This window comes from Mustela putorius, unplaced genomic scaffold, assembly GCF_011764305.1.
Source record: "Mustela putorius furo isolate JIRA1106 unplaced genomic scaffold, ASM1176430v1.1 tig00000196_pilon_pilon_pilon, whole genome shotgun sequence".
Classification (NCBI taxonomy): Eukaryota; Metazoa; Chordata; class Mammalia; order Carnivora; family Mustelidae; genus Mustela; species Mustela putorius.
This window is the reverse complement of record NW_025421310.1, coordinates 12,945,499-12,960,540: the sequence shown is the minus strand read 5'-3', so window position 1 is coordinate 12,960,540 and position 15,042 is coordinate 12,945,499. Positions and strand designations below refer to the sequence as shown.

Here is a 15,042-nt window from a genome sequence, read left to right as displayed (position 1 = left end):
ATGGTGGAGTATTGAGGCCTGACAAGATACAGCCAAGTACCAGACAGCTGCAGTGGGCGAGAGAAGGAGGCCAGGGGTGGGGGCAGGTAGAAGCTGAAGCAGGCCTGATTTATATGGCTGCGGTTAGGTCCGGGCGGGGGCAGGGGCAGCCGCTGAAGAAGCAAAGGACTCTGGGTATAAATCAGGGACAGGAGGAGCCCAGGTGTTCCAGCTGAACTTCAGTTATGGGAGGTGGGGCACCTGTCCTCTAACCTCAGAAATTCCCCTGCCCCCCACCCCGGGCCAGAGCACAGAGACATCAGACCAGCATGTTCAAATGTTCAACTCACTTTATTGAAGGGTCCCAGGCGACAAGTGCACCAGGAGAGATGCTTACACCTGCTATGGGGCTCTCCCCATCCCTGGCGTCCACAGAGGCTGCTCAGCCCAGGGCCATCCACCGCCCCCCAGGAGGAGGAGGCTTGTTCCCCGGACCTAGCCCCAGGCCCACCCTGACCTGCTCCCTGGTGATCTCAGGAACTGTCCCACGGAGGTCCCTGGAGTTCTGAGGGAGGAAGCTTCTAGAATGGTTGAGGAATGTCCTGAGTCTGCTTCTGCACCTGGGGGTCCCTAGGTGGGGCTTGCACAGTCCATTCGGGCTGTGAGGGCACCCCCAGGCCCCTGCACCTTCCTGGCACAATGGGCCTGTCACTCCCTGGGGACAGGGACTCTGGCACAGACACACACATAGCCCCAGGGCGAGAGGATTAGGAGCAGCACCCAGTACAGAGCACTCCAGAAGGGACACGCTGAGGTGGGCAGTAAGGGCTGATGTCCACTTCACCATGGGACAGGGACACCCCACGGAAGCAGCCACACTTGGGATAGCAGGTGCTGAACCCCACAGCGCTGAGTCACACTCCTGGGGGGACTTGGGGGCTGGGTTACAGCTCCCTCCTGGGGACACTTCCTTCCTTTCCAGCCATTCCCATTCCCAGGACTGCTCCTACACTGGCTGGACCCGCCCTTGCCCTCAGGGTCCCCTCTGATGTTTGAGTCACTCAGAGGGTGAACCCAGGACCTACCTCCTCTTATGCCCCCTGCAAGGCCATTACTGAGGGCCTGGTCAGCTCACGGGACAGCCGGCACAGCTGCTGGAACAACTGGCGTGGGTGGGGTTGGAGTGGTGACCACAGGCCTGAGGGAGGTGAGCTGCCCTGCACAGCCATTGAGGGAAGCCAGATATCCAGAGTTTATGGGATTGCAAATGGTGGCAGATAATCCAGATTCCTGGAAATCACTGGTCAGCCCGAATGACAGACTCAGCCTGTGGACAGTAGCAGCTGCCTAGCCTTGGCCTTGAGGAGCTGGGTCACTTGTCTCAGCTGCACCTGAGGGGGGCAGGGCTGGTGCTTTTCCACTTTTCTTCCTCCTCCTCCTCTTCCTCCCCTACCCCACCCTTCCCCACCTGTCCTCCCTCCTCTCCTAGAGGAACTCCCCCTCCCCCAGGAGCTGCCCCCTCTGCCCTTCGGCTGCCCCTCTTTCTGGAATCTTCTCCTCCCCCAAGCAGGGAGGATCAACCTTCAGGCGTCCACTCCACTCAGACACCCACCGCCCAGCTGGGTGGCCCAGACTCCATCCCAGGCCCCAGGCCCCATGAGACTGAGGCTGGGGGCAGGGGCCCACAGACGCTGGCCAGAAGCAGGTGTCTGGAAGGATGGGCGCCTCGCAGAGAACCTGAAAGAATTTTCTGGCACAGCGAGCCTCCCCACCGCCCCAAGGCCACGCTCAGCCCGGTGCTAAGCCGGCGCCGCCCGAAGCCCAGGCCCCCGGGTAGGCCCCAGACGCCGTCCCATCCCCTGGGGCTGCTGCCTCTGGGGTGCACGCGTGTCTCTCCTTCCCTGGGGACCGCTCCCGCCACCCGCGATGGCGGGACAGTGAGGGGCCGGGGAGGCGGGCGGCCCGCGGCGCGGCGGAACCAGGGGAGGCGCGGTGAAGCCGGGAGGCCGCCTCTGCCGCTGGGGGCGGGTGCAGCGCCCCAGGTGCGGCCGCGCCACTCCGGGTTCTCTTAGCAGCACTTGGGGGGCTGCCTCCCGCCGCGACGAGCCTTCTTCCCGCGGGCTGACTCGGAGCCAGGGGGCGGCTGAGCCCTAACCTCGCCGGCATGCACCTGGGGCTCCGCGCCCGCGCGCCCCTTCTTTTTCCCTTGCGCCGCCGCCCGGTCCCCCGAGCGCGTCTCGGGAGTGACCGCCCGCCCGCCGCGGCCTCCGCCTGCCCCTCGGCGTCTGCGGGAGCGCGACGGGCCCGGGGCCGCCGCCTTCTCGCCCAGGGTCCCGGAGGCAGTGCGCGCCCGCTTGGTCCGCGCCTTCCCGGACGCCCGGCGCTCGGGTCCCGATTCCACGCTCTCCGCCGCCTCCGCCGCCGCGCCCTCCCCGGCAGCTAACAGCGCGAGCACCTCGCCCAGCTGGCCTCCGGCGCGCCCGCCCCGCCCGCCCTCCCGGCCGCTGTCCCCGGCCTCCGGCGTCACCCCCGCCGTGTCCCGCGCGGCCAGCAGCGCCACGAGCTCCAGGAGGCCCCCCTCGCCGTCGCCCCAGCCCGCCAGGAGGCCCCGCGGCGCCCTCCTGCCCCGCGACGGGGGGTCGGGCGAGGCCAGGGCGCACACGCACTCCCGCAGGCTCCCGCCGCCCGTGGCCTTCCGCAGCACCAGGCCGTCCACCCGGCGGCCGGCTTCCTGCACCTGCACGCGGGCTCCCCCAGTGTCCTGGCACAGGACGGACAGGACCTCGCCCAGGGTATCGGTTGGGTCTGTGCGGGGTCTCCAGCCCAGGGACGCGATCACGGAAGCGATCTTCAGCAGCTCCTGGCGGGCCGAGGGGTCCGACGGGTCCGTAGAGGCCACAATGGCCACAAACTCGGGGTGGTCCAGCTCCTCGTCTCCCGGCTCCCCGTTCGGCTGCGACTCGCCTTCAGGAGCATCGCCGTCGACGGGCTCCTCGTCGCCCGCGTCTCGCACAGCAAGCAGGGCCACTAAGTCGGGGACGAGGCTCCGGGCTTCGCCGCTGCCGCCGCTGCCGTCCAGGCTGACGGCCTGGGGCTCCGAGGCCTCTTTCTCCGTCGGCTCCTGCTTGGCCTCGTCCGTCACCGTCACCAGGGCCAAGAACTCGTGGGTCCCCTCTCGTGCGTGGGCGCGGCCCTGCAGGGCCCACTCCTTCGTGCTGAGCTCCCTGGCGGCCTGGTGCAGCGTGGCAGACAGCGCGCTCTGAGCCTCGTCCGCGCTCAGGTCGTCCTGGTCCAGCTCCTCGAGCACGATGCCCAGGCTGCCCCCTGAGGAGGCGTCAGACTCCCGCCTGGCAGATGTGGGCGGCCTCTCCCGTCCCTCCGTGCTCTGGCCCCTCAGGGCCCACCTGTTGCCTCTAGCTCTGTTTCTGCGAGCCCTGCGTCCCCTCCTAGGAGGTGGGCCAGCCCTCTTGGCAGTTGGCTCTGAGCCCTGGGCCTGTGTCTCCTTAGCTGGAGAGGGGAGCGTGTTCTCGGGGGCCCAGGGCCCTGTGGCCTTCCAGGGCCTGTCATCCAGCACCAGGCGTCTCATGTGCCTCAGGACTCCTGGGTCCTCCGCGGGGTCCTGACACACAACCCTCCAGACTCCGTCCTTACCGGGGATCTCCCTGGGGACGGACGCGTGATTTATGTCCTGCACAAACTCCACCAGGGCGGCCTTGGCCTTGTGGTCCCTCGCGGCCCTGGTGTTCCATAGCCTGAATGTGCCCAGGGGCAAGAGGGCCGGCTGCAGGACAGCCTCGATGGCGGCTCGCTCCAGGCCCTCCGGGATGCCGGTGACCAGCAGTGCGCGGTGCGTGTCCACATCCAGTCCCCGGCACCAGTCCCGCAAAAGGCTCACGGCCATGGTGCCACCTGCTGGCTGGTGCCGTTGGCCGCGTGGCAGCAAGCCTGGGGCGGACGTGGACTGTGGTTCGCTGTGCAAATCCCGCCTTGGAACAGTGCCGCAGCCTTGGAGTTCAGGTTCAGGGGAACGTGGCAAGTCTCTGGGGCCTCTGGATCAGGCTCTTGTCGCCTCTAACCAGCTGACGCAGCAGCTTGGCCTGATGCCCCCTCTCTGGGGCCGTTGGAAAATCCGCAGAGGGGTTTAGGAGTCACTTTCAGGGATGTCGCCAGCCTGGCTGCTCCGACCTTTGTCCCTGAGAATGGCCTCAGTGACGCGGCCTCATCCAGCAGGGGAGGGCGCCACCGTGGTCACCTGGCGCGGCAGGGGGAGGGGAGCCGGGATCTGGCCGAGTCTGTGCGCTCACACTCCGCTCTAATCAGAGCAGTTGCGCTGCAACGGGGCTGCTGGGTCCTACGCCTGCGCGCCCGGGCTCGCCCCTCCCCCAGCCGGGCCTGGTCTCCGTGGTAACGCGGCGGGCTGGAGCTGGGGGTCTGTGTCGCTGGGGTCTAAGGAGCCGCTCTTAAAGGGCCTGAGAAAAGGAGGACGTGGGGCTGGGCAGTGCCACCTTCATTGATGAACCCACAAAAGCCAAATTCACGGGGGACAATGAGATATCCGTCAGGGTGACCCGACCTCATTTAAAGGATGGTGGGGGCGCGGGGCGGACTTCAGGAGAGGACAGGCTTCAGCGGGTTGTAATCCCTCTCCCCAGAGGACAGGTGGAGGTCAGGATAGGAGACCTAAGTCCGGGGGTTCTGGCCTCATACAGTGTGGTCCGGGGGACTCACTCTGGGGAGAGAAGCCTTGTTGGGAATTGCGGGGTCACTCAGCCTTCAGCCTAGGTACACAGGCCTCAGGGTACACAGGCCCAGCTCCCGCAGACCAGGCTTCATTCTTGAGCTCATTCCGGTATCAGAAATAGCACCGCAACTAAGCTGGGTTTTGTGCGTGCCTCCTATAGGTGTAGGATCAGTAGGATCAGTCCCGAGACCAGTCGTGAGTTCCAGTTCCCGGAGAAAGCGTTTCCCCCGCTGGCTGGGACATGTGAATATCATAGCTGTTCCGAAACACACATTTGCTTTGCATCCTCTGTCCCTCCCACTCTATGCAAATCAGGCTCTGCGGTCCAGCTGCCCGGTTTCTATGCTATTTCTACCCTTCCTGCCCCCACCGCCCCCCCCTCTGAAAAGATTCCTGTGAGCAGCTCCAGGTCAGGTTTGCTCCTTAGTGAAATGACAATGACCATGAACCCTACCTCACAGGCCCCTGATGGGGGTTAAAGCAGGTGATCCAGGAAAACACTTGGAAGAGACATTCTTTGGCCCAGAGTTGATGCTTCATAGTAGAGGAATTTATTTATTGAGAACTCATCATTATATAAGCATGTGTTAAATAAATAAGAAATCAAAACACCTTGGCTCTTTGCTCCTTTCTTTTTTATGTCAGAAGAGAGTTTACAGCAAAGTTACCATGGCAACAGGGCCTAGGGCAAACCAGACTACTTACTCACTCCCCTACCAACCCCCACTTGTAGCTCTTTTCTCTGCTTTTCTCTTCTTTTACCCTCCTGATCCCCAAATGGCTGTTATCCAAGCAAAGTTGTCAGTAATCTAATTTGAGGCCCACATGCAAGACACACATGTAGAGTTGAATTTGCCACCAGCCACCCTCAGTCAATAAAAAGAAACAGGTGAAAGTCTTTAAAAAAAAAGAGAGAGAGAGGGGCGCCTGGGTGGCTCAGTGGGTTAAGCCGCTGCCTTCGGCTCGGGTCGTGATCTCAGGGTCCTGGGATCGAGCCCCGCATCGGGCTCTCTGCTCAGCAGGGAGCCTGCTTCCTCCTCTCTCTCTCTCTGCCTACTTGTGATCTCTCTCTGTCAAATAAATAAATAAAATCTTTAAAAAAAAAAAAAAAAAAAAAGAGAGAGAGAGAGAGAATAGATTTCATGTATCCGAAAGTATACATGATATGCATATACAAATATGCTCATTTGCATATGCCATCAATATGAAACAATTGATAATGAGATATTACTCTATTTTTTTTTTTACTTTTTTAAAGATTTTATTTATTTATTTGGTAGAGAGACAGAACACAAGCAGGAGGAGCAGCAGGCAGAGGGAAGGGGAGAAGCAGGTTCCCCACTGAGCAAGGAAGAACCCCTTCGAACATGACCAGAGCCAAAGGCAGATGCCCAATGACTGAGCCACCCAGGCATCCCAACCATGCGTCTTTTTAAACATGGTTTTAATCACTGGTGACTATGTGTGCTTTCATTCTAGGGCCCCCCCTCCCAGCATACTTCTTCATAATTCCATCTGGCTTGCCTCCCTCTTAGCTCTAAATCCACATTTAGTTACGAATGGTAGGTGTGAGGATCTGTCTTCTTCATTCCCCTTTCTAGTTGCTCTGTCCCACAGAGGAAGTCCTGCTCATTCCTCTCCTGATAGGGCAGGGAACAGGACTGAGTGGGTGGGGACATGGTCCCAGAAGTCAAGTAGAGAATTAGCGATGCTCAGAAACTTCCAGAAGCAGAAGCTGAAGGTCCCTACAGCTTTGCAGGAGCTCCAGGGCCCAGAATCAGAGTGGGCCTTGAACACTAAACCCCATGAGCAGATTGAATGGGCACCAGCCAGGCAGGTCAATGGGAAACCCAAATGTCCTGCCTAGCCCTGGCTGCCACCTTCCAATCCCGTAGAAACAGCTGGAAGAGGAAGGCATAGCAAATGTTTTGCACAATTCTTCTCCCACCTCCCCGTGTTTGGGCGGGGGCGGTGGGGAAGCCTGAGCCTGCTTGTTAAGTGCTAACAGCACCATTGGGGCAAGGGTTCTCAAAGTGTGGTCCAGGAACCCCTAGGGAGTCCCAGAGGCAATTCAAGGGGTCCATGAGAGCAACCTTGTTTTCATGAGAGCACTAACACATTATTTGCCTTTTCCACTCTCATTCTCTCAAAAGTGTGCAGGGGAATCATCCAAAGGCTACCCTGAAAGCAATATTGCAACTGATCGGATGCAGAAGCAGGTACAAGATTCCAGCATCTTCCATCAAGTCAGGCATGAAGAGGATTTGGAAGAACATAATAATCTTTTGGGGGAAAAATACAGCTATTTAAATAAAATGTGTTCTTTACACAAACCTGTAACACATACGCATTGCTATTCTAAAAAGAGTTTGTTAGTGAGTATTCTTTTGATTTCTCAGCAGAAATTCCTCATACGGGAAATATCCATAAGTAGAATGCCCATAAACAAAATCTCTCTGGGAAGTCTTTTATCATTCAGTAATGTAAGAGGTCCTGAGACCAAAGAGTTTGAGAACCCTGTGTTAGAGATACAACACAATGACCCTAGGGAGCTCTCCAGATAAAATGGGGGGGGGGGTCGTGCTGTTTCTTTCTAGCAAGTTCCAATTGAATCATGGGAATGAAGTGCATTCCCGGGTTTGTCCTCACTCCTCTGTCTTTCTGCTCCCCTCTCTCCATCCTCGTTGCCAAGGAAACCATATCAGCACATCCTACACACACACACACACACACACACACACACACACCACAATTAACTCCCTGGTGCCTGAATCTTGGTGGCTGGCTTGCCTTTCAGAACGTTTACACCCAAGGAGCTGTGGACTCCTCCTGCCTCCGGCTCCTTAAAATGCCTTTAGATCTTCAGCCCATTGCCCGATTCTTCCCCTAACCTGGGCAACTCTTTTCACTTTCTATTGTTCCCATGTCCTTTTATTCTCACATGTTCTTCCAAACCATGCTTTGCTGTTTGAGGGCATCAAAGCTATATCTGGGGGTGCCTGGGTGGCTCAGTGGGTTAAGTGCATTAGCCGCAGGTCATGATCCTGGGGTCCTGGGATGGAGCCCCACCTCAGGCTCCCTGCTCAGTGGTGAGTCTGCTTCTCCCTCTCTCTCTGCCAGTGCTCATGTTCTCCGTCTCTCTCTCTCTCTCTCAATCTCAAATAAATACACAAAATCTTTAAAATAAAACAAAGCAAAACATGGCTGCAAGTGTGTCCCCTCTAGAGGTGGGGCCCACATTATTTTCTTGAACCTGAACTTGGGCAAGTTCGTGACTGCCCCCATTGATAAAGTGTGGTGGGAGTGATGCTCTGGGTCTTCCCAGGCCAGGGATAAAAGGGTTTTCCTTGAAACCCCATTGCCCTGCTGTGAGGAAGCCCAGTTCCCATGGACAGCCCACACGAGGGCACGAAAGTCTGCAGCTCCTGCTAGGTCTAGTCGTCAAGTCACCCCAAACCAGGCACTGAACACATGAGAGGTCAAGCTTCTGGGTGATTCCAGACCTTTGACCTTGGAGTCACCATGGCTAAGGCCCTAGACATTGGAGAGCGGAGAGACCCTGTTCCCACTGTCCACTTTCATCATTGAACCCATGTGCATAAACAGATGTTGTTTTTATGCCACTAAATTGTGGATGACTTGGTACGCGGCAGAAGTAACTGGCCGAGGGGCCCCTGGGTGGTTCGGTCATTTAAGTGTCTGACTCTTGATTTCATGACCTCAGAGTCCGGGGATCCAGCCCCCTTCCCTAATCAGGCTCCCGCTCTGCTCTGCACATGCGCAGAGTCGCAGAGTCGGTTTGGCTCCCTCTCCCTCTGCTCCTCCTCCTCCCCCTGCTCCACGGACTCTCAGTCTCTCTCAAATAAATCAATAAATCTTAAAAAAAAAAAAAAAAGAAAGAAAGAAAAAAGAAAAAGAAAAAGTAACTGGCACACACCTGTCTCCATCTCTTCCTCCACACACCGCAAAACATCCTCACACCATCCTTCAATGCTGAATGAGAGGGTATTGGTATGTGTCCCACAAGCAGGACTTCCGAGAGGGAGGGTCCATGTCTTGCTAACTCTCCCCAGCCCTGCAAGTCGCCCTGTGCGATGACTGTCCCCGTCCACGTGCCCACCATCAGCGCTTGAGAATTCCTGAGCCGCCCAAGCCCTCTCCCCAAACTGGACATTATCCAGACTTCAAAGATTTCGTCTGTTTCTCAAGTGCAAAGTGATGGTTCATGGTTCTCTGACTCCGAAGGAGTTTGCACAACTCTTTGTTAGGCTCCGCTACGTCTCACTCCGCTGTGGGAGCTCGGAGGTCTTTCTCCCCATACAGGGACAGAGCCTACCCCCGTCCTGTCCCCCCCCCCCCAATCCCCAGCCAAGCGGCCTGCCAGACTCTCCCTCAGGCCCACCAGCGCCTACCGGAACCCGCCCTGGGGAAGCAGGGAGCGCAGACCCTCTGGCTGAAGGGGGCGCCACCACCAGCCGGAACTCTGCTTGGGGATCAGAGACCTGGGCCAGGTCTGGAGGTGTGTGTTGGAGAGCGCCATCAGACTGACTACCAGACTGGGGATGAGGGGGGCTCCTCTCTCAAACTGGGATGGGGAGGGGCTCTGGCGCCTCCCTCCCCCTCCCCTTACCGGTGCGTCACCCCACCCCCAACCTCCTCCCCGGGTCCACTCCTGCCTTCAGAGATTCATCCATCCACCACTCATCCTCCCCAAGACATCATAAACTTGACCTTGCCTCTTCCCTTCTCTGAACCACAAACTCCTCACCATGGCACTGCGGTCCCAGCCTCCTTTCGGGGCATCTTTCCAGCCTGGGACACCGGCTCCCGCGGTAAGGGGAGGAGGACTCAGGAGGGCTTCCTGAGTGGGTCCCCCACTTCCCACCCACCATCGGACTGTGAACCCCAGAAGGGCGGGGCCTGGGCTGTCTCAGTCAGCGCTGGACCTCCAGCTAGGCGGGAGCAGGTCCTGTGGGAGTGTGTGGGGGAGGGAGATAGGAAAGAAAGCAGAGAAGAAGGGAGAGAAGAGAGGGAGGAAGGTGATCTCAAACTCAAAGCTCCACCTTTCTTCCCACAACTGTCTCCCTCTACCCACCAGAGGGCGCCCTGCTCCAACAAATCCCTCATCCGGCGCCTCAGCCTCCCCTACAGACAAAACCAATTAGAGGAGGAGGATTATGGCCAGTTTAGGCTACCTAAGGCTACCTGAAGTCCTACTGAACCCCAGCACTGTGCTAAGGCTTCCAAGTGCCTCAGTCCAAACAGCCACTCTGAGTAGCTTATAATGGAGGAAAGTGATGCTCAGAGACGTTGTTCAACTTTCCCAAGGTCACACAGCACCTAAACTGTAGCGAAGCTTCCAGCTCTGGGGACCCAACAAAGACTTCTGTTCCTTGGTCACATCCACAAGTCTCCATGGGCCTGGCCCTGACAGTGCCTCCACTCGGGCACATTCCCCTCCCCTGAAAATCCAGGCCTTTCCCTGCAAGTGCTCACGTCCCTGTGCGATCACAGCTATGAGCTTCAGGAGTTAAAGCCTGGCTCAGTCAACACCGTCCCTAGCGACTTGCACAGGTGGGTCCCAGAACAGATACTAGACACTACAGAGACAATGAATGAATGAATTTCCGGCTGGGGGTGACTTCAATGAGTACCTAAGGAGGCAAATGCTCTTCCTCCAACCAGGGATCTAGAGACTCTCCCTCCAAAACATCCCCGGACAAGGAAAGGTCCCATCCTTCCTCTCAGGCTCTCCCCAGTCCAGGTACAGTGAACCTCACCACTGCCCCTCATCCCCTCAGGAGAGAGTCTCCTGCTTTCCAGCCCAGTGGCCACTGCCCGCCAGCTCCTACCTGGTTCACCTCATTTCTCTTTGGGGAGTCCCCTCCCCCACCTCTAACCAGGTAGAGGTCCTCACACACCCAAGCCTAGCCAGTCAGAGCACTCACTCCCTCTCCTATCACTCTAGTCACTGTAATCACAGGCATGACCTCTGGCTCCAAGGCTGGGCCAGGACTCGAGGGGACAGGGAAAGGGTCTTCCTGGTTTCTCAGACCCGGCACCCACCACTTGTCTTAGGTTCACTCTTTTTTTTTTTTTAAAGATTTTATTTATTTGACAGAAAGAGATCACAAGTAGGCAGAGAGGCAGGCAGAGAGAGAGGAGGAAGCAGGCTCCCTGCCGAGCAGAGAGCCTGATGCAGGGCTCGATCCCAGGACCCTGGGATCACGAGCCGAGCCGAAGGCAGAGGCTTTAACCCACTGAGCCACCCAGGCACCCCATTTTAGGTTCACTCTTCCTTCCTTCCCTCCCTCCTTCCTTCCTTTCTTTTTTAAAGATTTATTTTTTTATTGGAGGAGGGAGAGGAAGAGGGAGACAAAGAGAGGCAGACTCCGCCGCTGAGCATGAGCCTGACTACTCAGGGCTCGATCTCGACCCTGAGATCATGACTTGAGCCAAAATCAAGACTCCGACGCTCAACTGACTGAGCCACCCAGGCGTCCCTTGCCATAAGTTCTCAAGGCTTCTCCAAGGATACTAGGTCTCATACCAACAGGTGGACAGTAAAGGCAGGCTCCCTGCCCCTCCCCTGCACCACCCCCAGCACCCCCATCAGTAGGCAAGTTGTCAGTCCCAGTGTGTGCAGGACAGTCTGCATGCTTGGGCAGCCCGGCAGCCCAGCCACCAGGTAAGCTGGGTGGCTTAGTTGGTTAAGCATATGCCTTTGGCTCAGGTCCTGACCCCAGGGTCCTGGGATCGAGCCCCGCATCAGGCTCCCTGGTCAGAACGGAGTCTGTTTCTGCCTCTCCCTCTGCCCGCGGCTCTCTCTGCTTCACAAGAGTATCCCCCCTTAAAGCCTGGTTCCCTGAGATGTGTCCCGAGGTTAGTGACACCTAGTTCTCGGGGTGAGACCTGTGTCCCTGAATCATGAAAGGTCCCAGTGAGCTCCTTCAAACAATTGCCCAGGTCCTGGCAACCGCCTCAAGACGGTTGTCATGGAAATCGAATAGCAATGGGGGAAGAGGGATGCCAGCCAGCATCAGTAGCCCAAGCGTGCTGCCTACACTAGGGTTGGGAAAGAGAGAACCCCTTCTGGAAGAAGAGGAAGGAGGTGCGCATTCACATTTGGCTGGAGCCTGAGACCATCTATCCTCAGTCAGGAGCTCCCTGTGGCTGGAGGCAGCAGCGGTGGAGGGGGGAGCTGTGGCTCCCAGAGAGCTTCATCCTGGCTGAGCTCTCAGCCAGGCCCACAACAAGACAGGCCAAACCAGCAAGCAGACACCTAAGCCCCTGTGGATTCTCCAACAACCCAGGAGAGGGGGCATCAGGACAGGCACGGAGAACCACAGCCCAAGTCCACCCCAGGCTTGCCCCCACCCCAGTGGCCATTGGCACCAGACAGCGAGCATCACCATGGCCATGAACCTTTTGCAGAACTGGTGCCAGGAACTGGATGTGGACACGCACCAGGCCCTGCTGGAACTCAGCATCTAGGAGGGCCTGGAGCAGGCACCATCAAGGCTCTCTTGCAGCTGGCCCTCCTGCCCCTGGGCACGTTCAGGCTGTGAAACAACAGGGCCAAGAGGGACCAGGAGGCCAAGGCTTCCCTGGTGGAGTTTGTGCAGGACATAAATGATAAATCCGTCCACAGGGAGATCCCAGGCAAGGACCCCGCGGAGGACCCAGGAGTCCTAAGGCCCATGAGACGCCTGGTGTTGGATGACAGACCCTCATTGGCCACAGGGTCCTGGGCCCCTGGGGACACACTCCCCTCTCCAGCCTCCAAGACACAGGCCCAGGGCTCAGAGCCAACTGCCAAGAGGGCTGGCCCACCTCCTAGGAGGGGACGCAGGGCTCGCAGAAACAGAGCTAGAGGCAACAGGTGGACCCCGAGGGGCCAGAGCACCGATGGATGGGAGCAGCCGCCCACCTCAGCCAGGTGAGAGTCGGACGCCTCCTCAGGGGGCAGCCTGGGCATCGTGCTCGAGGAGCTGGACCAGGACGACCTGAGCGCGGACGAGGCTCAGAGCGCGCTGTCTGCCACGCTGCACCAGGCCGCCAGGGAGCTCAGCACGAAGGAGTGGGCCCTGCAGGGCCGCGCCCACGCACGAGAGGGGACCCACGAGTTCTTGGCCCTGGTGACGGTGACGGACGAGGCCAAGCAGGAGCCGACGGAGAAAGAGGCCTCGGAGCCCCAGGCCGTCAGCCTGGACGGCAGCGGCGGCAGCGGCGAAGCCCGGAGCCTCGTCCCCGACTTAGTGGCCCTGCTTGCTGTGCGAGACGCGGGCGACGAGGAGCCCGTCGACGGCGATGCTCCTGAAGGCGAGTCGCAGCCGAACGGGGAGCCGGGAGACGAGGAGCTGGACCACCCCGAGTTTGTGGCCATTGTGGCCTCTACGGACCCGTCGGACCCCTCGGCCCGCCAGGAGCTGCTGAAGATCGCTTCCGTGATCGCGTCCCTGGGCTGGAGACCCCGCACAGACCCAACCGATACCCTGGGCGAGGTCCTGTCCGTCCTGTGCCAGGACACTGGGGGAGCCCGCGAGCAGGTGCAGGTGGCCGGCCGCCGGCGGGAGCCAGCGGGAGTGCGTGTGCGCTCTGGCCGCGCCCGACCCCCCGTCGCGGGGCAGGAGGGCGCCGCGGGGCCTCCTGGCGGGCTGGGGCGACGGCGAGGGGGGCCTCCTGGAGCTCGTGGCGCTGCTGGCCGCGCGGGACACGGCGGGGGTGACGCCGGAGGCCGGGGACAGCGGCCGGGAGGGCGGGCGGGGCGGGCGCGCCGGAGGCCAGCTGGGCGAGGTGCTCGCGCTGTTAGCTGCCGGGGAGGGCTCGGCGGCGGAGGCGGCGGAGGCGGCGGAGAGCGTGGAGTCGGGACCCGAGCGCCGGGCGTCCCGGAAGGCGCGGACCAAGCGGGCGCGCACTGCCTCCGGGACCCTGGGCGAGAAGGCGGCGGCCCCGGGCCCGTCGCGCTCCCGCAGACGCCGAGGGGCAGGCGGAGGCCGCGGCGGGCGGGCGGTCACTCCCGAGACGCGCTCGGGGGACCGGGCGGCGGCGCAAGGGAAAAAGAAGGGGCGCGCGGGCGCGGAGCCCCAGGTGCATGCCGGCGAGGTTAGGGCTCAGCCGCCCCCTGGCTCCGAGTCAGCCCGCGGGAAGAAGGCTCGTCGCGGCGGGAGGCAGCCCCCCAAGTGCCGCTAGGGGAGCCCGGAGTGGCGCGGCCGCACCTGGGGCGCTGCCCCCGCTCCCAGCGGCAGAGGCGGCCTCCCGGCTTCACCGCGCCTCCCCGGTTCCGCCGCGCCGCGGGCCGCCCGCCTCCCCGGCCCCTCACTGTCCCGCCATCGCGGGTGGCGGGAGCGGTCCCCAGGGAAGGAGAGACACGCGTGCACCCCAGAGGCAGCAGCCCCAGGGGATGGGACGGCGTCTGGGGCCTACTCGGGGGCCTGGGCTTCGGGCGGCGCCGGCTTAGCACGGGGCTGAGCGTGGCCTTGGGGCGGTGGGGAGGCTCGCTGTGCCAGAAAATTCTTTCAGGTTCTCTGCGAGGCGCCCATCCTTCCAGACACCTGCTTCTGGCCAGCGTCTGTGGGCCCCTGCCCCCAGCCTCAGTCTCATGGGGCCTGGGGCCTGGGATGGAGTCTGGGCCACCCAGCTGGGCGGTGGGTGTCTGAGTGGAGTGGACGCCTGAAGGTTGATCCTCCCTGCTTGGGGGAGGAGAAGATTCCAGAAAGAGGGGCAGCCGAAGGGCAGAGGGGGCAGCTCCTGGGGGAGGGGGAGTTCCTCTAGGAGAGGAGGGAGGTCAGGTGGGGAAGGGTGGGGTAGGGGAGGAAGAGGAAGAGGAGGAAGAAAAGTGGAAAAGCACCAGCCCTGTCCCCCTCAGGTGCAGCTGAGACAAGTGACCCAGCTCCTCAAGGCCAAGGCTAGGCAGCTGCTACTGTCCACAGGCTGAATCTGTCATTCGGGCTGACCAGTGATTTCCAGGAATCTGGATTATCTGCCATCATTTGCAATCCCATAAACTCCGGATATCTGGCTTCCCTCAATGGCTGTGCAGGGCAGCTCACCTCCCTCAGGCCTGTGGTCACCACTCCAACCCCACCCACGCCAGTTGTTCCAGCAGCTGTGCCGGCTGTCCCGTGAGCTGACCAGGCCCTCAGTAATGGCCTTGCAGGGGGCATAAGAGGAGGTAGGTCCTGGGTTCACCCTCTGAGTGACTCAAACATCAGAGGGGACCCTGAGGGCAAGGGCGGGTCCAGCCAGTGTAGGAGCAGTCCTGGGAATGGGAATGGCTGGAAAGGAAGGAAGTGTCCCCAGGAGGGAGCTGTAACCCAGCC

General features: G+C 60.2%; 2 protein-coding genes across 2 annotated transcripts; one reads left to right on the top strand and one right to left on the bottom strand.

Annotated features, from left to right (window-relative positions):
• Nucleotides 1-1,445: 1,445 nt before the first annotated feature.
• On the bottom strand, nt 1,446-4,325 carry PNMA8B (PNMA family member 8B). Its single transcript, XM_045077142.1, has one exon. The coding sequence runs from the start codon at nt 3,878-3,880 to the stop codon at nt 2,048-2,050; it is 1,833 nt and encodes a 610-aa protein (XP_044933077.1). The 5' UTR covers nt 3,881-4,325; the 3' UTR covers nt 1,446-2,047.
• Nucleotides 4,326-12,133: 7,808 nt separating this feature from the next.
• LOC123391223 (paraneoplastic antigen-like protein 8B) lies at nt 12,134-14,500 on the top strand. The gene is given in 3 exon segments (XM_045077284.1): nt 12,134-12,190; nt 12,667-13,289; nt 13,291-14,500. Coding segments are annotated over 3 exon segments (1,302 nt in total). The 3' UTR covers nt 13,913-14,500.
• The last annotated feature ends 542 nt before the right edge of the window (nt 14,501-15,042 follow it).